The 21,659-nt window shown below is 35.4% G+C and overlaps 2 protein-coding genes across 6 annotated transcripts; one reads left to right on the top strand and one right to left on the bottom strand.

The window, feature by feature from the left end:
* The first annotated feature begins 12,735 nt into the window (after positions 1–12,735).
* Positions 12,736–17,481, top strand: LOC133881747 (uncharacterized). Its single transcript, XM_062320772.1, has 3 exons — positions 12,736–13,057; positions 15,584–16,298; positions 17,353–17,481. The coding sequence occupies exons 1-2, from the start codon at positions 12,977–12,979 to the stop codon at positions 16,280–16,282; spliced, it is 780 nt and encodes a 259-aa protein (XP_062176756.1). The 5' UTR covers positions 12,736–12,976; the 3' UTR covers positions 16,283–16,298; positions 17,353–17,481.
* On the bottom strand, positions 17,025–21,228 carry LOC133881746 (protein kinase STUNTED-like). 5 transcript variants are annotated; one of them, XM_062320769.1, is made up of 12 exons: positions 20,896–21,228; positions 20,599–20,630; positions 20,354–20,503; positions 20,192–20,265; positions 19,991–20,109; positions 19,789–19,904; positions 19,117–19,665; positions 18,571–18,819; positions 18,309–18,472; positions 17,989–18,216; positions 17,761–17,910; positions 17,025–17,571 (listed from the first exon to the last, which is right to left on the bottom strand). In XM_062320769.1, exons 3-12 carry the CDS (start codon positions 20,448–20,450, stop codon positions 17,314–17,316), a joined length of 2,004 nt encoding a protein of 667 aa, XP_062176753.1. In that variant the 5' UTR covers positions 20,451–20,503; positions 20,599–20,630; positions 20,896–21,228; the 3' UTR covers positions 17,025–17,313. The 5 variants fall into 5 exon arrangements, with proteins under 5 accessions (XP_062176753.1, XP_062176752.1, XP_062176751.1 ...); XM_062320768.1 differs by having other exon boundaries at positions 20,354–20,630; positions 20,896–21,227; XM_062320767.1 differs by lacking the exon at positions 20,896–21,228 and having other exon boundaries at positions 20,599–20,717.
* Positions 21,229–21,659: the final 431 nt, after the last annotated feature.

Here is a 21,659-nt window from a genome sequence, read left to right as displayed (position 1 = left end):
GATTCGATAATTTGATCAACGGCCAAGAATTCATCCTAGATTGACCGTTTTTAAATCAACAGCAAAGATTTAATATTGTTAAAATCCGGGATTGAATTCAATAGCTACGAGTCCATATTGAAATCCTAACGATCTAACGGATGTAAATAAAATCCCAAACGGCAAAGATATATCTTCTTTTCTGGCATTGTACATACTTGTATGCAAAGGCTATTGAAACATAAATCAAAATTTTGGCAGATTTACCCAAATCAGAATGACTCGTATTATTTCTTCCATTTAAGCAAAGCAAGATCAGATTGCGCATAAAATCTTCGTAGAGATATTGTTATTCAAGCATTAAAATCTCCATAGAGATATGATTCAAGCATTATGGATGGTGGGAGGTGGTGTTCTTTGCACTTGTCTCTGGATGCCAACAGCAGCGACCACAAACATGGGGTTTCCAAACTGTGCACAAGCAACATTCTTTACACTTGCCCATATACTCACACGCTGCCAAGAAAAAGGAAAATCAAACAAATCGATAAAGATACAATTTAATAGATGTAGGAGTTTGTTTTTCTTTGTCTTGTAGAAGGAATTTATGCCACCAACATTTTCTCCAAGGAGTACTCTAAATTTTAGTATAAGTTCTTTATAAACCGACTTAATAGTCCACGTACCATAGTTAATTCAAAAACTAAACAATTAAATTTAATTGGAACTGAATTTGACAGTATCACGTGGACTATTACGTCAATTTTGGGACGCCAATAGGAAAAAAAAACAACACGGGCTACTATGTCAATCGAATAAACGATTAATTACTTCAACTTAAAATCACAAAAAATAAAAAATAAAAAAAAATAATCTGGCATACCCATGACGCAAGACAGTGCCACATTCTTTCTAGTAAATGTACGTTTTTCTCAATTCATTTCACATGATAATAGAAACAAAAAATCCTGATGATATTCTAAAATTTTAAGAATTTTCTATTAGGAAAATTTTATCAAATTCCAACCATTTTTTCTAGATCGAAAGAAATTTACATTATATGTACAATATCCTAACAATAGACCCAATGTTTTCATTTAAGAGAGATGAATTAAATGAAAACATGCTTGAAGAAAAACATGGAAACATCAATGGTGTAAGAGACAATAGAGAGAGAAATTTACGAACTCCAACGTTAGGGAGAGACGACGGAATTTAGTCGTTTGCTTCGGTCTGAAGATTAGGGATGATCAACATCAGAAACACGCAGAGGAGAATTCTTGAAGAAGCCATTGTTTGTGTTGAGTTTGGGAACTATGGTTAAAATATATATCTTGTAATTTCATTAAAATGCTAACGAAAAAAGTTCAGAATTTACAAGTCCCGACAGACATGTCGGTTAAGAATCAAACCACATTTTAGATTGCTCAGATGAAACAACAAATTTCGCCAGTATGTGTGCCACCATATTACCTTCACGTTTAATATAACTTAATTCCCAAGACCCAAACCCCTTAAGGATATTTCTAGCATCTATAATGAGGCTTCCATAATTATCATCGTCTACCTCAGTGCTACCCGAGGCCGAAATGATCGCAAGAGTATCACCCTCCAATAGGACTGAATTTAAGCCAAGAAATCGTCCAAACTCAATTACCTGACGAGCACCATAGGCCTCCGCTAGCTACTGCCGGATGATAGATGTACCGTTGAACAAAGCACATAGAAGCCAAGACACTACCTACCGAAATTTGTGCCACAACATCCACACCCATCAACAGCTTAATTAAGAAGGATCGGAACATAATGAAGATTTTCTACCAAAGACTTGAAAAGGAATGTTAATAATTTCAAAATCAAACTTTAAATTTAGGGTTAAATACATATTTGCTCCCTGTACTTTACGACCTTTATTTTTTGCCCCATCAGTTTCACTTTTTATCAAATTTGGTACCTGTGGTATATGAAAAAACGAAAATGGTACCTCCGTCTGATTTCCCGTCCAAAACTAACGTCCACCCACGTCATTGGGTACCTAAGAATTTGAAGCCTAGAACCCAATTCTTTACACATCGTTTCCAACAACAACATGACAGAAAATGGCGTGGGTGAACGTTAGTTTTGGACGAGAAATTAGACGGAGGTACCATTTCCGTCTTTTCATATACCACAGGTACCAAAATTAATAAAAAGTGAAACTGAGGAGGCAAAAAATAAATGTCGTAAAGCACAGGGGGCAAATATGTATTTAACCTTTAAATTTATTTAACATGCATCTAGCACACATTAGGTGTTGATTCAAAGAGTAAAATCAATTACAATTGCATCGGTCTATAACTTACCTTCTGTCCATCTCACTTGCAAATTTACTATTAAATTTATGGGACCTACATTCTCTTGTCCATTTCTCAGTAATTCTAAATATATCAAGTATCCATACAAAAATTGATGTGATTTTTAAAATCACAATTTGATCAATCATATGCCCAATAGTGATTTTAAAAATCACTTCATTTTTTTTGGACATTTAATGTACATTTAGAATTACTCGGTTCTCACTTCTCACATATTCAATGAAGGATGTGTCTATCTTTTGTACAGGGATAGACAAAAGGCGGACAAAAGATGAGCGAAAGATGGAAACAAAATAATGTTAGATGTATATCTTTTGTGTATTTAATGTATATCTTTTGTGTATTTAATGTACATCTTTTTTTTTTTTTTTTTAAAAAATAACTATTGGTTCTGTAGGACTCACATATAGGTCTTTATGGGTCCTACGGATCCAATGATTGATTTTAAAAAAAGATGTACAAATATCATTTCTCTAAGGAATTATTTTAAAAGATATGTTATACATCTATTTTCCATCTATCTGTTTTTCAAATTTACCATTTGTGATGACTGATAAAATGTGTTTGGTGTCATTCTCTTGTCTATCTTTGTACATCTATTTTGCAAATTCATAATTGAATACGTGAGGCTCACATGTAGGTCTCACAAATTCAATTCAATGTTATATTTGCATATCGAGAAATGATTGGTGGACAACTCTTGTCCAACTTTGTTTACAAGACAATTTATTTTATTTTATTTTTTTCAAAAAAGACTAGGGAAAAATGCTAGATTGGTCATTTTCTTGAAAAAAAAAAAATTAAAAAAAAAATAAAAATAAACTGTCCCATAGGCAAAGTTGTACAAAACTAGGGTGTGCAATTTGGGTTGAACCTGCGAACCCAACACGAACATGACACGATATTACAGGGTTAGAGTTTATGCTAAACGAATTGGCGGGCTAACCCGTTTACTGACACGATTATAAATGGGTCACCCACCGACCCGCCAACTCTCGGGTTGACGGGTTCAACCTGTTTTACTTATTAAAAATTATATATATATAAAAGTAAACACAATTCTGCTTTGGAAAAATCTTTAAAAAATATCGTATCGTGTTGTGTCGGGTAACCCGACTGGTTAGTCGTGTTGTGTTCGGGTTACGAATTTTAATCGAATTAATAATCATGTCGGGTATGGATTGGCCTAATCGAGTTGACCGGAATCTGACACGACAACTCGAATTGTCCACCCCAATAACAAAACTTGTGTCGAGAGTGAAAATATTGTAAAAAAATGAATAAACTACCATGTAAACAAAGTGTGTCAAGAGTTATACACCAATTATTTTTCCCGAACATCTTTTGTTAGATATGAACAAAAAAAAAAAAAAAATGAAAATGAAAGTAAATATTTCTCATTTGTGATACCCCATGTCGTGATTGATAAATAAGACGATTTTTTTTTTTTTTTTTTAAGGATCAATTATACTGCTGGAATTTTGTTAATATTGACGTTGTAATAACGCATGCCTTGGAAGTAGTGTTTGCTGGTTCAAGTCTCTCATAACGCATACTAGTAACGCATGACTTAATGAAATGCTTGATTTGACTGAAACGCATGCCTCGAAGATAGCAATGTAACGTACGTTGCTGTGTTGTTCATATCCAAATCTAGGATTTAAAAATATATTTTTATTGATTTAGTTTTTCACTTTTTAAAATTATTAAACAATAAATATTTTAAATGTTTATGTAGTTTTAATAAATGCTATTAATATTTTAATTGATAAAGTTAACTATCAAAATATTCAATTTATTAAATTCAATTAAAGCCAAATGTTTTGAAATAATATTAAAATAAATGTCATTGGAAGTCATTGGCTCCGGGAGATGTAGCGTATCAAAAGCTTGTTAGGGAAGAAGAGAAGACTTAAGGTCTTGTTTGACAAATGAACATTCCCCTTCCTAAAAATAACTAAATTTAAAATATTTCAACTTTATATCATATCAATAATTTTTTTTATTATTTAAATAAAAAAATTCACTACAATACAATTTTTTTTTACTTTTCTATACAAATTCTTTGTACTTTATATCACATCTATCAATTCTAACTCCTGTTACCAATTCCCCTTCCCTTACCAAACAAGCCCAACATGAAAGAGAAGAGCTTGTCAGTTTAACCAATGTGACTTGCGTGGAAACCAAATAATGTTTCTAGACAATACACATAACTTTAACATTTAACCACTTTCAAGTAGCAGGCAAGCTAAGTCATCCTTGGTTACCAAACAAGACTCTTTTCTTCATGTTAGACCTTACTTCCTTGTAAGCTTGTATTGTATATTGAACAGTCATCTAATGTTGGGTTTGATACATGTAATGTATCAAAAGTTGTTGATAAAGAAGAGATGGCCTAGCATGAAAGAAAAGAGCTTGTCAGTTTAGCCAAGGTGACTTGCGTGGAAACCAAAAAAAGTATCTAGACAATATTAGTTACTTTAACTTTAACCTCTTCCGAGTAGCAGGCAGGTCATCATTGGCTACCAAACAACACTCTTATCTTCATGTTAGACCTTACTTTCGTTGTAAGCTTGTACTGAACAATCTCTAATGTAGGGCACAATAATACTCTGGCTCCAGGGGATGTACTGTATCAAAAGCTTGTTGGTGAAGAAGAAAAGGCTTAACATGAAAGAGAAGAGCCTGTCAGTTTAGACAATGTGACTTGCGTGGGAACTAAATAAGGTTTCTAGGTAATACCAATCACTTCGACTTTTAACCTCTTGCAAGTAGCAATCAAGTCATCATTGGCTACCATACAAAGACTCTTATTTTCATGTTAGACCTTATTTCCTTGTAAACTTGTACTGTATATTGAACCGTCTTCAATGTAGGGTGCAAATAATGCTTTGGCTCCATGACATGTAATGTATCAAAAAGCTGTTAATATGGCTACCAAACAAGACTCTTATCTTCATGTTAGACCTTACTTTCATTGTAAGCTTGTACTGAACAATCTCTAATGTAGGGCACAATAATACTCTGGCTCCAGGGGATGTACTGTATCAAAAGCTTGTTGGTGAAGAAGAAAAGGCTTAACATGAAAGAGAAGAGCCTGTCAGTTTAGACAATGTGACTTGCGTGGGAACTAAATAAGGTTTCTAGGTAATACCAATCACTTCGACTTTTAACCTCTTGCAAGTAGCAATCAAGTCATCATTGGCTACCATACAAAGACTCTTATTTTCATGTTAGACCTTACTTCCTTGTAAACTTGTACTGTATATTGAACCGTCTTCAATGTAGGGTGCAAATAATGCTTTGGCTCCATGACATGTAATGTATCAAAAAGCTGTTAATAAAGAAGAAAAGGCCTAGCATGAAAGAGAAGAGCTGGTCAGTTTAGCCAAGGGGACTTGCGTGGAAACTAGAAAATGTATTTAGACAATTTTAGTCATTTTAGCTTTAACCTCTTGCAAATAATAGGCAAGTCATACTTGGCTACCGAACAAGACTCTTATCTTCATGTTAGATCTTACTTCCTTGTAAGCTTGTATTGTATATTGAACAGTCTTCAATGTAGGGTGCAAATAATGCTCTGGCTTCATGACATGTAATGTATCAAAAAACTGTTAATAAAGAAAAGAAGACCTAGCATGAAAGAGAAGAGCTTGTCTGTTTAGCCAAAGTGACTTGCGTGGAAACTAGAAAATGTATTTAGACAATTTTAATCACTTTAGCTTTAACCTCTTGCAAGTAGCAGGCAAGTCATCCTTGGCTACCAAACAAGACTTTTATCTTCATGTTAGACCTTACTTCCTTATAAGCTTGTATTGTATATGGAACAGTCTCCATGTAGGGTGCAAATAATGTTTTGGCTCCATGACATGTAATGTATCAAAAAGTTGTTGATAAAGAAGAAAAGGCCTAGCATGAAAGAGAAGAGCTTGTCAGTTTAGGCAAGGTGACTTGCGTGGAAACCAAAAAAGGTATTTAGACAATTTTAGTCGCTTTAGCTTTAACCTCTTGCAAGTAGCAGGCAAGTCATCCATGGCTACCAAACAAGACTCTTATCTTCATGTTAAACCTTACTTTATGTAAGCTTGTATTGAATATTCTCAACGTAGGGCACAATAATACTCTGGCTCTAGGAGATGTAATGTATCAAAAGCTTGTTGGTGAAGAAGATAAGGCTTAATATGAAAGAGAAGAGTCTGTCAGTTTAGCCAATGTGACTTGCGTGGGAACCAAATAAGGTTTCTAGACAATACCAATCACTTTAACTTTTAACCTCTTGCAAGTAGCAGGGAAGTCATCCTTGGCTACCAAACAAGACTCTTATCTTCATGTTAGACCTTACTTCTTTGTAAGCTTGTATTATATATTGAACAGTCTCCAATGAAGTGTGCAAATAATGTTGTGGCTCCATGACATGTAAGGTATCAAAAGATGATGATAAAGAAGAGAAGGCCTAACATGAAAAGTTAGAGCTTGTTAGTTTAGCCTAGGTGACTTGCGTGGAAACCCAAAAAAAAAAAGTATTTAGAGATGATTAGTCACTTTAACTTTAACCTCTTGCAAGTAGCAGGCAAGTCATCCTTGACTACCAAACAAGACTCTTATCTTCATGTTAGATCTTACTTCCTTGTAAGCTTGTAATGTTTATTGAACAATCTCCAATGTAGGGTGCAAATAATGTTGTGGCTCCATGACTTGTAATGTTTCAAAAGCTTGTTAATGGTCAAGAAGAGAAGACCTAACATGAAAGAGAAGAGCTTATCTGTTTAGCCAAAATGACTTGCGTGGAAACCAAATATGGGTTTCAAACAATACAAATCATTTTAACCTCTTGTAAGTAGCATAGGCAAGTCATTCTTGGCTACCAAATGGAAATCTTATCTTCATGTTAGATCTCTCTTCCTCTTAATTTGCTTTGGCTGTGAGCTGAACAATCACCATATAAGTAATACTTCAAGTCTATGATATATAATATCTCAAAATCTTGTTGGTGAAAAAGAGAAAGCCTAACATGAAAGAAAAAAGCTTGTCAGTTTAGCCAAAATGACCTGCGTGGAAATCGAGCAAGGTTAATTTCCAATGCAAACGCTTTAACCTCTTGCGAGTATATATAGCAGGCAAGTCATTCTTGGCTATCAAACAAAACTTTAATCTTCATGTTAGGCCTCACTTCTTCTCAAGTATTCCTGCTCCAATGGGAACTCTTAGAGTTTCTATTTATAGGCATGCAGTAGTACTAAAAGAATTGAGACTAGATTCGGGTTGCTGTTTTATTGTATAGTTTTTCTTCTCGTCAAGTGCATCATTTTGCTGCCCATAAATGGAATATATCCCTTTTCTTTTTTTAGATGAATAAATATATTCCCTTTATTCAGTTGAGGGGACCCTAAACAATGTATTATCTTCTTCAAGTACTTGCAGCTCAACAGTGGAGAAGGAATTTCCACTCGAAGAAAACTCACGAAGACCTCCATCTGCCACTTTGTCACATGGCTAGCTGCTTGGTCAAGCCACTTGCAGTCATGATCAAATGTACTCCACTGATAGGGCAGACCTTAATTAAGCTCCTTCAAAGGATATGCATATCATCGAGCTCGATCAACTTGGTTCAGCTAATTATTTATAAGAACTTAATTCACAAAAATAAATTAAAAAGGTTTATTTTTAATGGCCTAAAATCTTGTTAATTTATTTCCAAATCGGTGAATATATATTTGCCAAAAGAAATTCCTCAAACAATATTAGTCTTTATCTTAATTAGTAGCCTTCTCTCATAAATGTAAGTTTCAAATGATTAGCTATCTGTAGTACGTAACACCAAATTTGTTAGGGAAATCCCTACGAATACCCTTAGAAAAGGGTTATTAAATAAGAATTTAAGGCTGACCGGCAGTCCGAAGGGTAACATTAGACTTAATGGGGATAAGGACAGAATCATTAAATGAAGTGATCTCCTCATTTAATGTGAATCCTGGTAATTGATGACCTACCGTCATTACCCTGAAAAAGCAAATACAATAGTGAGAAATGATTGGACTTTTATTTCCAGGCCATAAATGAAGTACGGAAATACAAATAGTACGCAGAACATATGGGTAAAAGTAGGTACACAAGGTGAACAACGTCTTTACGAAAAACTCACTCTCTCTCTTTTTCTCTCGAGTACCTTTAGAATTCATACTAACTTGATTGTCGGAGGAGGCGTCATCGGGACACTCCCGACGTACCTTTGCCTTGCAGGTTCTTTACTGGAACCCAGTTAAACAACTTCTTATTCCAAGTAACCAGCAGCTTGATTCAACTTGAGACCGACAAGTCATTGTGAAAATTTTGGCATCCACAAAATTTATCGTAGAAATCTAACATACATCAATTTATTGTAGAGAAAATAGTCAATTTTTGGTTTTACCCAATAACAAATCCAGCTTTGTCTGACTTTAATAACGTCGTTATCTCTGGTTAGAATATATGTTTTCCGTATTAGGCTAATACTTTTTCATTTTTCTATAAATAGACTTTTGTATTGTAAAGAATAATCAAGTCAATAAGAACAAGACGTAGCATGGTGGACATCAAATTCTAACACCGAAGTTACCGAACTACCCCAAAGTTCTTTGTGTATTTTAACTTTCTTTTTGCTTTCGCTTTTTCTCTCATCCTCAACTGCCCATGTATGCATGGGCCTTTCTGACCGACCTCATGTTTTTCTTTCTTCATTTTTTTTTTTTTTTTTGGTGGAGATGCCATGATGAAAATAGATGAGTTTGGCCATGCACAAAAAGGTCGACGAATTTGAATTTTGACTAAAGTTGGAGGCAAGACTTTGGTGATAGCTAGAGCTTACAACTTACAAGAGATCTTAGTCCCACTCCTTTTTTAATTCCAATCTCAGGGGGAACATGATTCTAATATGCCAACCTCAGTGCAAATTGGATGCCTCCATTCTAATGCGTTTGCTTTTCTTCTGATTGACTTTGTGTTGTATATAGGCTCGATCTATTCAATTCAAAAAAGAAAAAAAGAATTGAAGAAGTCCACCTATTCTATCTTAAATTGTCATTAATTAATCATTGCATTTGTGTTAGCAAAACAACTCTCAATTGTATGACAGTCCAATATGAGCCCTTAATCTATGTCAAGAATTTCATCAACAGGAACATTTAATTGATGATCTTGTCCTCGTGATTTTCACTAAAATTTTGAGTTATGCTTTAATTCCCAGGAAAAAAAAGAAAAGAAAAAGTAATGTGTATAGAAGATAGAGGGCACAAGTTTAAGAATTTGGGGGCAGAAAAAAAAAAAAAAAAAAATTGTAACGACAAAATTTAGTTTAACATCCCGGTCCTAAATTAGAAAGATGAGTAGCTCACATGAAGTGGCCGAGTGGGTGATTTATAAAATATAGTCATGAGTGCTAATTAAGTCTCACATTACTTAGTTATTAGATAAAACTGAGCTTTATAAAAAATTATAAAAAACTCTAAATTGACTAATCTTTTTGGAATGATAGCGCAAATATAATAGTGTTTTTTCTTGGATCGTTACATTTAGAGTGCTTCATGCATTTTAATTATATTATTCTCAAAATGTAATTACATATTTTGGTCTCTATCAATAACACGATTTCAACTAAATTGTCTGATAGATATGAGATACAAGGAGGGGTAAGAATAATAAAGTAAAACACAATAGGAAATAAAAAAATAAAAAAAAATAAAAAAAAAAAAAGAAAGAAAAAAGCAGGAGATTATTTAGATATGAGAAACAAGACTAAGATCTTGTAAGTTCGTAGTTCTAGCTAATAGCAAAGCCTTAGCATTTACTATCCGCACACTAAGTAGTAGGCCTTTTGAGTTTTGAGTCTATTTTAATCTTTTTTGCTTTCTTTGGTTCTCTATTAGGCATATTTTAAATGATTTTAAAAATATTTAATTTGAGCCAGTTTTTAGTGTTTTGAGCTTGTTTTAATTTTTTTTTTTAAATCTAATGTTTTGAAAATATATTGATTTCACATTATTTTTATCTCTTTGTCCAAGTGTCACAAGAGAAAGAAGCACAGCCAGCCAAACCATCTACAACACCTGCTGCACAATATAAAATATAATATAATATAAAAAAAATTAATTTTATATGTAAAGGGTTGCAGATGCGGTTATTGACCGTATATGCGGATAGTGTTTTTTTTTAACCGCATCTGCATGTGCGAATAATAGATAATTGCTATAACGGATGCGAGCGGTTAACATCTGCCCGCGTGTAGACTCTTATTCCCACAAGATATGATATGCTTATAATTCTTGTACAACTCCAACAATTTTTTTTTAAAATTAATCATTGGATATGTATAACTCACATTTATGAAAACAGGTCCAATGGTTAGTATGAAAGAAAGAAAAGAATGAAAAAAAATAAAAAATAATAATTATTGGAGTTGTACAACAATCATTTCTTTATTCTCACCCCATCCTCTTGTAGCTTATATAGGATAGAGAAATGATTATCCTACATCTCTGATACACCTCATCCTACGTGACGTCATTTTTTTCATTTTAAATCTGTCACTAAAACTTGGTTGATAAAAAAATAAAATAAAAAAATGTCGCCACATAGGATGAGGTGTAAAAGAGTTCTCAAAGATGTCGAAGAATCATTTCTTGATAGGATATTATAGTGAGGAAATATGATACGTTTACAACTTCTGTACAATTTCAACAATTTTTTTTAAAATCAACCATTGGGTATGTGAAACCCATATGTAAGAAAACACATCAAATGATTAATTTGAAAAAAAGTTATTTGAGTTGTACGGGAATTGTGTCAACAGTTGTATACCAATTATTTATCTATGGTGAAAATGGATTGAAATATGGTACATTGCCACCCCAAAACACAACTCCGAACCACCTTTGTTTACGTGACAATTTTTACTTTACTTTACTTTTTCTTTTTGAAAAAAAAAAAAAAAAAAAAACTCTAAAGCTAGCTAGGGGACCACCTTGTCACATGGTGGGCAAGGTGATCAAGAGTTGTGTCTTGGGGTGGCAAAATATCATATCTCAAAGGGATTATGTTATGTGATTTTATTTCCTCCACACTAAAATCATTAATTATCCAAAATATTTAAAATGATACAACATGATAATTTATTTAATTAATATTTTAACCCTCAATACCATGAATTAAACCATTCAATCATATAAGATTTACATGATCTTAAATGGGTCCTCATTGATATGGGCAGTAAAGATTTTTTCAATTTCAAATATGAGTTCACCCATGTCATACAGACTGAAGTAGTGATTCACATTTTCTCTTTCTTTTTTTTTTTTTTTTTTTGTTTTAAATGACTAATGTTGAGACAGTTTTCAGTATAGTGGCGTGTCAGCTCCTAATTGGTTCTCCAAATGACCAAGTAAGCAAATCTGCAAAATAACAAAGGACTGCTGGGGGTTGCCCGGCATAACCTCCTCCGACAGTTAAGTCAGCGAGAACTTTTATGAGGGTGAGTAAATGCTATTAGAGAGCTAGGTGAGACTTGTCTTTACTATCTATTTATGCTTCCCTTTGGATCAGTTAGCATGTAAGAGGTTCACCATCTTCTGGGATTATTGATTTTTCGGCATGGGTGTACAGTAATCCGGTATAATGTGAACAGTGATTAGGCACGTCGTTTAGACTCCTGGTATGGTGTACAAGGCTTGAGTTAGGTGTACTGAACTGACACCTAATCTAGCCTCTGGCTTGATTTGACCCTGTTAAGTACTTAAGTTAATAAATGCTAGAGATCCTAATAAATGTCGAAGATCCTACCTATTGAATCCCCATACTCGTTGGGGCAAATGTACTTTGTATTACGTGTTTCAACAGCGTTCCCGGTGCAATCATTTGCTAACACCAAACTTCTGATTGCCTTAACTATCCGGAGAGCACCCTCGATGGGGTAATTGGTCCACTTTCTGGGTACAAGCACTCGTATCCGAACCATTGTCCAACTAGCTGATTTATTAAAACCCGGCTGATCCAATCAGGTTTATTTTGATGGTGTTACTATATAGCTCTTACCAAAAATATGATTTTTTTTTTTTTTGACATGTCCACCAAGAGGAGGGGGGAGGGGAGATTCGAACTAGTGACATCCGCTTCATGAGGCGTGGTCACCAGCCGATTGAGCTACCTTGAGGACACCAAAAATATGATCTTGTTCATCCAAAAAAAAAAAAAATATATATATATATATATATATATATATATGATCTTGGTGCGACGTTACGTATGACAAATTTGGAAAGATAGACACCGGGCCAAAAAGCAAACAATCACAAACGTGACAAACTGCTTCTCTCCGGTTACTTGGTCTGTACGGAAACTTCGAAGAATTATCCAAATCCCAAATTTCACGGAAACCCTCTAACCCTTTGAGTTTCTAGGTCAAGGGATCTTGCTCACAGTTTAAACAAAAGCACCCCAGAAAAGATAATGTACAAGAACAAGAAAAAGGAAAAGAGCATGGTGGGCTTTCAAAAAGGCAGAGAGGTTTACTTTTCCTTTTGATATTTCTGTTGTGAAGTACTATAGTTTTAGGATGCTTGTGGTTATGATAAAGGGTGTTGATCGCCTTCAAGTTTAAGTCTTTAGGATCAATGTCCCGGTGCATACCATTCCCTCCACCTGGGTACGTGTGGAACGGTGTGGGTGGCGAGGCCCTTATAGAACTGATTAAGGTTTGTTTGGGCAACTTATGCTCTACTGTTACTGCCTTATTCAGTTCACATAATGGTTTGTTGTTATCTTTCAAGGTATGTGTATTTGGTGATGACAGAATCTTCAATGAGGAGAGGAATTGGATTCATATTCTTTGTGTGTAAATGTTTTTACTGGTTGATTTGGTGTTGTTTTTACTGGGGATAACACATACGGGTGAAAAAGTATTTTTATGCTGCTTGTTTTGGTAGTTGATAGAACAATTCCATCATCCATAGCAATGCTGTTGCATTTAATCAAGGAAAATTAATAAAATTTGACTGAGTGACCTCAGAATGGGCTGCAATGTCTTTTGCAATTCAGCCCTCTGCAGGCCTCTAAAATCACAAGTCACCATGCTCCGTCTTGCTGTCCAATCCTGTTCTATTGGAGACTTAAACTTATTGGAGAACTTAAACACATTTTGTTTTTGCAACTCCTTTCAACTAATTAAGATAATCACATCTCAATTTTAGTTTAGTCATTGGCTTCTGATGACTTTTGTCCCTTTATGGTTCTTAGTATTTCTTACTTCTCATGAACACAAACCATTAGAGCATTGTTTCTTTAGATTGGAAACATGAACTAGATAATGATGCTTATTTGAAAGAGAATGAAAGCATAATATGTTACTGTGTAATATAAAAGTATAGTCTTTTTCTTTTTCCTGTGCTAGTGGGGTTTAAAGTTCTCTTTGGGGTTTTCTGAATAATTCTTAATTGTTGAATGACTTTTGGTCTTTCATTGAGTTCAGGAATCAGGAAAAATGTTGGTTTTTTCATTGATATTAAACCGTAGAGAATTAACCCCAAGGGGTTGGTTCAAGTGGTAAGGACATTGGTCTTTGTGGTAGTCCCATGAGGTCTACTAAGGTTCGAATCCTCTTGGGTGCAAACAATTCATTGGGGCCCAATCTGTGTGGAGGGGGTACTTTACACAGATCTAAGGTTTACTTGATAAGGGTGGGTACACGAAGTGGCCCTACCTTGAAGGGGTTCCTCGTCATAAAAAAAAAAATTAAAATGTAGAGAATTCAGTGCAGTTCATTGTGTTAATTGCCGCCAGAACTTTTCTCTTTTAGCTGGGGTTTGCAGCTGGTGGTAGTTCTGATTTTGAAGCTTTAAAGTTCTTTGAAAGGTATTTGGGACCTTCAGTATCATGGAAACTTAGAAAAGATTTTCAACTTGTGCCTCTCTGGAATATGTTTTACTTTCAAGATGCCTTGGTGGTGACATGGTAGACACGTGAGATTCAAAATCTTGTGCTAAAGAGCATGGGGGTTTTAATTCTCTGCAAAGGCATAATACTGAGAATGCTAACTGAAATAGCAATACAATAAGAGATCTTGGATCAATTGACTATAGTCTTATTTGCTAGGGTAATGGATTTAGTAGCATTCTATTTTATAGAAACAAGTAATGTACTAATGACAATGTTGTAGAGATAAACATAGTTTTATTAATTCAGGGAATTACACTAATGGAAGCTCTCTGTCAGAATTTCTTTTCACTTGAAGTTCAAATATCATGATTACTGATGTCTCTAACTCTTCATTTACAGCAGTGTCAATTGATATCAAAGTGATGCTAGATGTGCCTTTTGTCTCGCATAAGTAGGCAGCAGGAAAGCATTATTTACAAATTTAAAATAGATTTTTTTTTTTTTTTGGGCATATAAATGCACGTTTTCTTTATGTTATGCACTAACATCAAAGGTCTATTTTAATGTAGAGTTGTTTATGGACCTTTATGTCCTGATTTCGTTGTGCTTTCACAAGCTTCTGCGGCATACCGTAGGGCCATGGGCGATTCCATGACTTGTGAACTTAGAAATTAGATGACATCTTCAGAGTTCAATGCAGTGACAGGCATTGTTCATTGTTCATAGTATTAAGAATTATTGATGAGACTCTGGGTGGCATGTATAGGTAAGAAGTAAATTGTAACTCTTTTAAAAGCAATGATAGAGTTGAGATAACTCAGTAATTTGTGTATTGATTGGCCTGAAGTTCATGATATGTTCACAAAATGTGGATGAGCTTCCCAAAATAGGGTTCGTAGAGTAGTGGTATGATCCAACAAGAAAGGGGTTCGTTTAAGAATACACTATGAACTCCATGCTTGCAAAGCTTTTTGTTCATAACATGAACAATTGCTGCACATCATACTGTGGACCTTCTTGACTTTAAAGTGATAGTGACTAGTTCTAAATTAGGACACTGTTCAGCATGGGGTGTTGTTTGAAATTACGTAGTTTATTGCAGAAATATCAGAGGTGAGCGGGAGAAAACTCAAGAATGAATCTGATTTGCATGTTTATAAAAGGAAGCACGTGTCGTTATATTCAGATTAGGGAATATGAAGCTATTCCCAATATATGTTACTAAGGCTTACATCTTTGGAGTTACTGAAGTATGAGAGCTAATGAATTAGATTGGTGCTGCCTTTTTCTTTCATATACCAGTTTAGCTTATTTCAAAGTGACGGTTTTTCTGTTGTGCTCTGAAGGTCAACAGAGAAAGGTTAAAGGCTGAGAAGGAAAAGAAAAAGAACAAAGAGAAAAAGAAAAGAAGGGAAGATGGTGAGATGTGGGAAATGCAGAGTCGGAAAAGTAGGCACAAGGATGACAAGAACAAGAGAAGTCGGGAAAAAAGTGACAACCAAAAGAATAGGAAATATGAAGTCCCAAGGTTGGAGAACAGCAGTCTTTCTGAACAATCCAGCAAACCAGTTTGTTCTACTCCCAGGTGGATGGATCAACTTGTCCAAGAGGATTTTGAAATGGCTCTGAGACCCAACAAAGATCAATTTTATTCTACTCTTGGTATGTCCACAACACTTGCCGAGGAAATGGCTTCTGGACCTACCAGAGAGAGGTGTCACTCCTCTTCTCGAATTGAGGTTGTCGCTAATGAGAATGCCGAAACAGCTCCAGCATCCACCTTCTCTGGAAGTGGCTTAATGCAGATAGAATCACAATATAGGACATTAATTGTGAATTGGATTCCCCCTCCCTTACAGACTAAGCACCCTAAGTTTGATGATCAAGAGTGGCTCTTTCAAAGAAGGCAGCACATAAGTAACATGACAAGAGAAATTAATGCTTACAATGATGACTTCTGTCATGGAAGCACCGTCCCATACCCTTCTGCTCAGTATTTGTCCAAGGCTGACATATGTGCTTTGCCATTTGCAATATCATTTTGAAACTGCCATTGGTGAGGTCAGTAGTCTAATTGAAGAATTATGGCCATTTGATCTGGTTGATTATTGGCATGCAACAGTTGTATAAAAAACTTGGTTGTGAAAACAGATGCTGAATCAGACTTCAACCTCATTGACATGGTAGAGCTCTTTGTCATACTGTCATAGAAGGAAATGCTTCTGCCAGACTAGCTAATTTGATCCATTATTTATATAAGCCTCAGGTTATTCACCAAGAACCCCACCAGGATTAGCTACCTATGTTGTCGTCAGCAGGAGCAACCTTTACTAGATCTTACTCCAGGCTTGTACGTGCTTGAATTCATAGAACCGGGAAAAATACAGTACAGTTTTACATTAACAGAATTTATTAACATGTAGAACTAGTTAATTATGCAGCAAAAGTACAATGCATAGATCCTGCAATCTCTTTCACTTCAGACTCAAATTCCCCATCACTTTTTTTGGCCATTATAATTTGTGGTTATAAATTTTTGCATCTGAGTTTAGTGACTGCCAAGTGAACATGAAAATCTCAACAATCCATTAGCTGGCTATGCATGTATATAATATATGGTTGCTGCGCATCTTTTGACTGCACCCTTGGTCGCCATTAGAGCAAATACTCTCAAGCCTTTTCTAGTTATAGATTTTATTGCCAATTACTGTTACGATAGGTATGTAATCAGTCATATCTATCCAAATTTGCAGACAATTATTTCACCTTTTTTCCAGCAAGAACTAGTTTGGCTATTAAGCTTCACAAGCTCTAGCATATCGAACTTTTACGAAATTCTCAAGTTTGTCTCAAGATTCTGTACCATTTAGTTGTTGATAAGCTAAGGGTTTATCCTATCATAATATCACATTAAAGGGGACTTTTACATTTTCCATCTATAAACCACCTCACAGTCGGGTGCCAACATTTTTTTCAACTGTACAGTACAAACTACTCATTTGACAAAGTTTAGTCTTAGACTCTTAGCCCTCTTTTTTGTTTGCAAAAAATAGTATTTTGGAGAGTACACCTAAAGCTAATCAAAGCTAGATGATCTGCTACATCTTCCTTTCAGGTATTCTTCCGAAGAAAGAATGTTGCTCTGCTCCAGACTACTATATGATGTGGTATCATCGTCAACATCAAGCAATGCAAGACTCAAATGTAACTCTGCACTAGAATTTGGATAAACCTCGTCATCATTATTGTCCTGGCTTTCCAAATTCTTTAGATCACCATGTTGAGAGTTATCCCATTCTTCGACATATTTATCCCCTTTTAGGAGCTTTAGTATCTGGAAAAGTTCAACTGTTAAATCACAAATTGTTCCAAAAGCTTAAACTGATAGGAAATTGTGAATTTAATCATTTAATCAATACGTTAGCTTGAATCTGTTTGAGTAGCTTTCACTCTAATATTAATGAAAACTTATATTTGGAGTATTGCTTAATGCAAAACATCTTCAAAATTGCAATGTTATTACCTGGCTCATTTTAGGCCGAAGCCTAGCTGCCCGTGTGATGCAGAGGGTTGCTGCAAGAACCATTCTCTGCAGCTGAACCTCATCATATTTTCCGTCCAAGTTTGGATCCAATATACCTTTTACATCTTCACTTTCTATTATTGGCTTTGCCTGCACTCATTGTATTAAATGTTATTCATCCACATAACTAATACAAGCAGAAATTCTATTAATGGAGGAGGCTCTTACCCACATGACCAAGCTCTCTTGTCCTTTGGGAGTCTCGGAGCTAATTGGTTTTCTTCCTGATATCAATTCAAGAAGCACTACACCAAAGGCATACACATCAATCTTGTCACTTACTTTCCCATACATGAAATATTCAGGAGCAAGATAACCAAATGTTCCTAATACATCGCTTTGTGTCACAAACGAAGAATTTGTTGGCCCCCAAATCGCAAGCCCAAAATCAGATAACTGTCACACAACAATAACAATTTGTCATATCACACATCTGTGACAACGTATTATTTTCAATTACCATCTGTATTAGTCTGGTGGAGTAGTACCTGTGGTTCAAGCCCATTGGAGAGAAGAATGTTTGAAGACTTGACGTCTCTATGAATAACAGGCCGAGAACATTCATTATGCAGGTAATTTAGAGCTTCAGCAATCCCAACAGCTATGTTAAATCTCACTTCCCATGATAATATGGATTTATCTTTGTTCTTACCTGCATCATATATTAACTGATATAGTATGGTTTCTGGCAACTTTTAGAAAGTGAAAAAGAAAAGAAAAAGAAATGCATAAAATCTATTCAAGCTTTACCATGTAGGTTTTCCTCTAAGCTTCCTCTTGGCAAGAAGTCATAAACCGAGATTAGAGCATTATCTTCCATGCAGGCCCCAAGCAAGGCCGTGATGTGTTTGTGCTTCAATGAGGAGATGATATCAACTTCACAGGCGAAATCCTTCCATGCTTCTTTGCTTGACTTCAGAATCTTTACTGCCACTGGCTTACCATCTGGGAGCATCCCCTTATATACACGGTTACAACCTCCTTTCCCAATCATATTTTCTGTTACAAAAGGAAAATTTTATATAGGTTTTGATAATTTCCTTATCTCAAATCAAAAGGATTTGATTACCTTATTTGTATTGTCGTCATCTACCCCAATTTATTTATAGGTCATTTGTAATGTGAACATCATTAAGAAATTATAAGATCACATAGGGCAATTCTTGGTGGTGATCGTAGGTGTCTAATACCGAACCACCCCAAAATTCTTTCTTTCGCTATTTTCCATTTTATTACAAATTTCTACAAAGGAAAAAAGACATTGCAATGAGTAATCTGAGGATAAAAGGTAGTCACCTGAGGAGAACTGAGAAGTTGAAGTTTTCAGAACCTCATGACTGAACCATTTGCAAACTGATGAGTCTGTTTTGAGGAGATGCTCCAAGCCTTTTGGAAGCTCAAACGATGCAGATACACCAGTTTTAATACTCTCATCCAAAATCTCACTGATATCGCCTTCCAATGGGCTCTCTTCAATAGTTGAACATTGAGGACTTAGCTGTGGGGAACGATCTGGTAAGCTCATTACCCATTGCACCACAGACAAGTTCCTTGTACGTGGGGCTTGTGGAATTGATGAACTAGCTCTGCGGAGTAATGGCCAACCAAGCGGCCTTTGCTCCGAAGGGTCTCTTGCATGTATAGAAGTCGATATCAAAGAAAGTTCGTTGCTTTTGCAGGCATGGTTGAAAACTTCATCCTTCAAGTCTTCATCAATTGAGTTTTGAACCACTTTGGAAATGGATATCTCTGACTCTGCCTCAGAGTCACCAAATTCAGATTGGCATTCTTTGGAAGTGGGAACTTGTATTAGACTAAAACTTGGTTTTAGATCCCCTTTAAGACCTGAAATAATCGAAAGCAAATTCATTATATGATAATGATATATCTGTATGATCTACAAGATGGGTGTCTTTAATTAACCAGGAAACAAATACCAAACCTGGTCCTTTCAAAAAAATACCAAACCTGGTAGTTGGCTATTGGTGAACCTTCCGAAGACAATTTTCCCATTGTGGATAGCCAAAACATCGGTTGTTGAAGGCAATCTCTTGGTGCAATATTTCGCCATGGAAGTCCAACCCCTGAAAACGATATCTGTTTAGAGTAAGCAGAAAAGAATCAAACAGGCTAAACCCAATGAAAAGTTGGGGTTCTAGTTCTCCCCTACCCGAGAGCTTTTTGCTTGCTTATCCCTACAACTACAGCCACAGCAGCATGGCTCTTTGCCTCTCTCACCAGAACCTTTCTCACTGAACTTCCTGTGAATATGTGACCGCTGAGATCAACCTGAAATCGAGTATGCCAAATGGTAATCAACCATTGATACTGCAATAAACGAGAAAAAAGTGAAACTGGAAGCATTACTAACCTTCTTTACACTACATAGGCCTTCATAAACTTCTAAATAACCATCCAACAAGTTCTTGTTTTTTGAAGCCTGATCTGTGTTGATAAATATTTGAATTAAGAAAGCATATGCAAATTAAGATCATATTGCTGTAAAGATACAAAATTTTTCCAAGGGCATTACCAGAACATCGACAAACATGAACTGCAACCACGCAATCTCCAGGGTCAGCTACTTTCACAAGAGCCCAGCTGAGCAGCTCTCTGCTACGGCTGTCCATTTGAATGCTAACCAATACATTTTTCTTCACAACAGCCTTCACTTCCTCCTCAACTGTCATTGTATTTTCTTTCCCTCTAATCAATATCTTTCAATCTCTAAAAAAATCTATAAATTATATTCCTTCTTGAACTGTTCTGGTCACTAACCTTGCCAGTTCTTGAACAGATCATTCCAATCCCTGCAAAAGGCTACCATTTTCACTCAAAGCTAGAATAACAACTCTAATGCCCCCCTTAGACTATTATAAATAGTGCCAATCAACAGATTACCAGTAACTAAACCAGATCCCAATTAATAAAAAACTCCCAAGAAAAACTTCAATATTCTACCCATGAGATCATACTACAGGAAATAACCCACATCATTTTGCACTAAAGATTAAAAAATTACCCAAAAAAAAAGTTCTAGCAAACGATAAACAGGAGCCGACAATAAAATTATACCTAAAAGTTGCATGTGTTGTGGCCACATGTTGTTGGAGCCAAACATGTTTTAAATATGAAAATACCGCCAAACAGCATCAGCGTAGCTACCTACTGCAACTAAAAATCAAGACCCAGAAAATATATTACAAACAAGATTATTTAAGCAAATGGTGATGGGGTTTGGAATTAAAAAAAGAAAAAAAAATATGAGTGCTAAGGTGACGATCAAGCTTATTTAAAGCAAATGGGATTACTCTAAAAAATTCGAATAAAATATGGAAAATAAAAGTAAAAAAAGTTGATGGGGTATGGAAATCTGGAGAAGAAAGTGTCGGCAAGTGAGTGAATTTCCATGAAGAGTGGGCAAAAAAAAAAATGGTGTGTGTACAAAGGAGTAAAAAGAGGAGTAATGTTTTATTTGAGTCCGTTGATAAAAACAGGCAGTTTTCGCGGGAAACCCATGATATCCGGTCATATTCCGTGCACCGATGAGAGGGGATTGGAGCTCTCGACCGGCTGTTCCGGATCGACGAACCCGCGACCGTGCCACATGCCGTAACGTTATCGGTAAGGACAAGGTTTGGGACCAGAAAAAGAGAGAAATTATTATTTTTTTTAAAAATAAAATAAAAAAAATTGACTCGTGCAATCAGTTTCAAACCTCAGAGATGAAACTGACCCTTATTGTCATTGACTTAATTGTCATTGACTTAATAAAAGGTTAATCACAAATGTATAATATGTTAAAAGGACTAATTATAATTAGAATTTTTCATAATTAT

This window comes from Alnus glutinosa, chromosome 11 (assembly GCF_958979055.1).
Source record: "Alnus glutinosa chromosome 11, dhAlnGlut1.1, whole genome shotgun sequence".
NCBI classification, from domain to species: domain Eukaryota; kingdom Viridiplantae; phylum Streptophyta; class Magnoliopsida; order Fagales; family Betulaceae; genus Alnus; species Alnus glutinosa.
This window is presented reverse-complemented; position numbering and strand designations above follow the sequence as displayed.

Bases quoted from the DNA above. Each gene is read 5' to 3' on its own strand.
- LOC133881747 (XM_062320772.1), top strand. From the start codon at position 12,977: ATGTCCCGGTGCATACCATTCCCTCCACCTGGGTACGTGTGGAACGGT. The intron at 13,058-15,583 runs GTTTGTTTGGGC...TGTGCTCTGAAG, and splicing joins CCCTTATAGAACTGATTAAG to GTCAACAGAGAAAGGTTAAA.
- LOC133881746 (XM_062320767.1), bottom strand. From the start codon at position 20,647: ATGGTAGCCTTTTGCAGGGATTGGAATGATCTGTTCAAGAACTGGCAA. The intron at 19,666-19,788 runs GTTTGGTATTTT...CGATTATTTCAG, and splicing joins CACCAATAGCCAACTACCAG to GTCTTAAAGGGGATCTAAAA. The intron at 18,820-19,116 runs GTGACTACCTTT...CTTTTGTAACAG, and splicing joins AACTTCTCAGTTCTCCTCAG to AAAATATGATTGGGAAAGGA.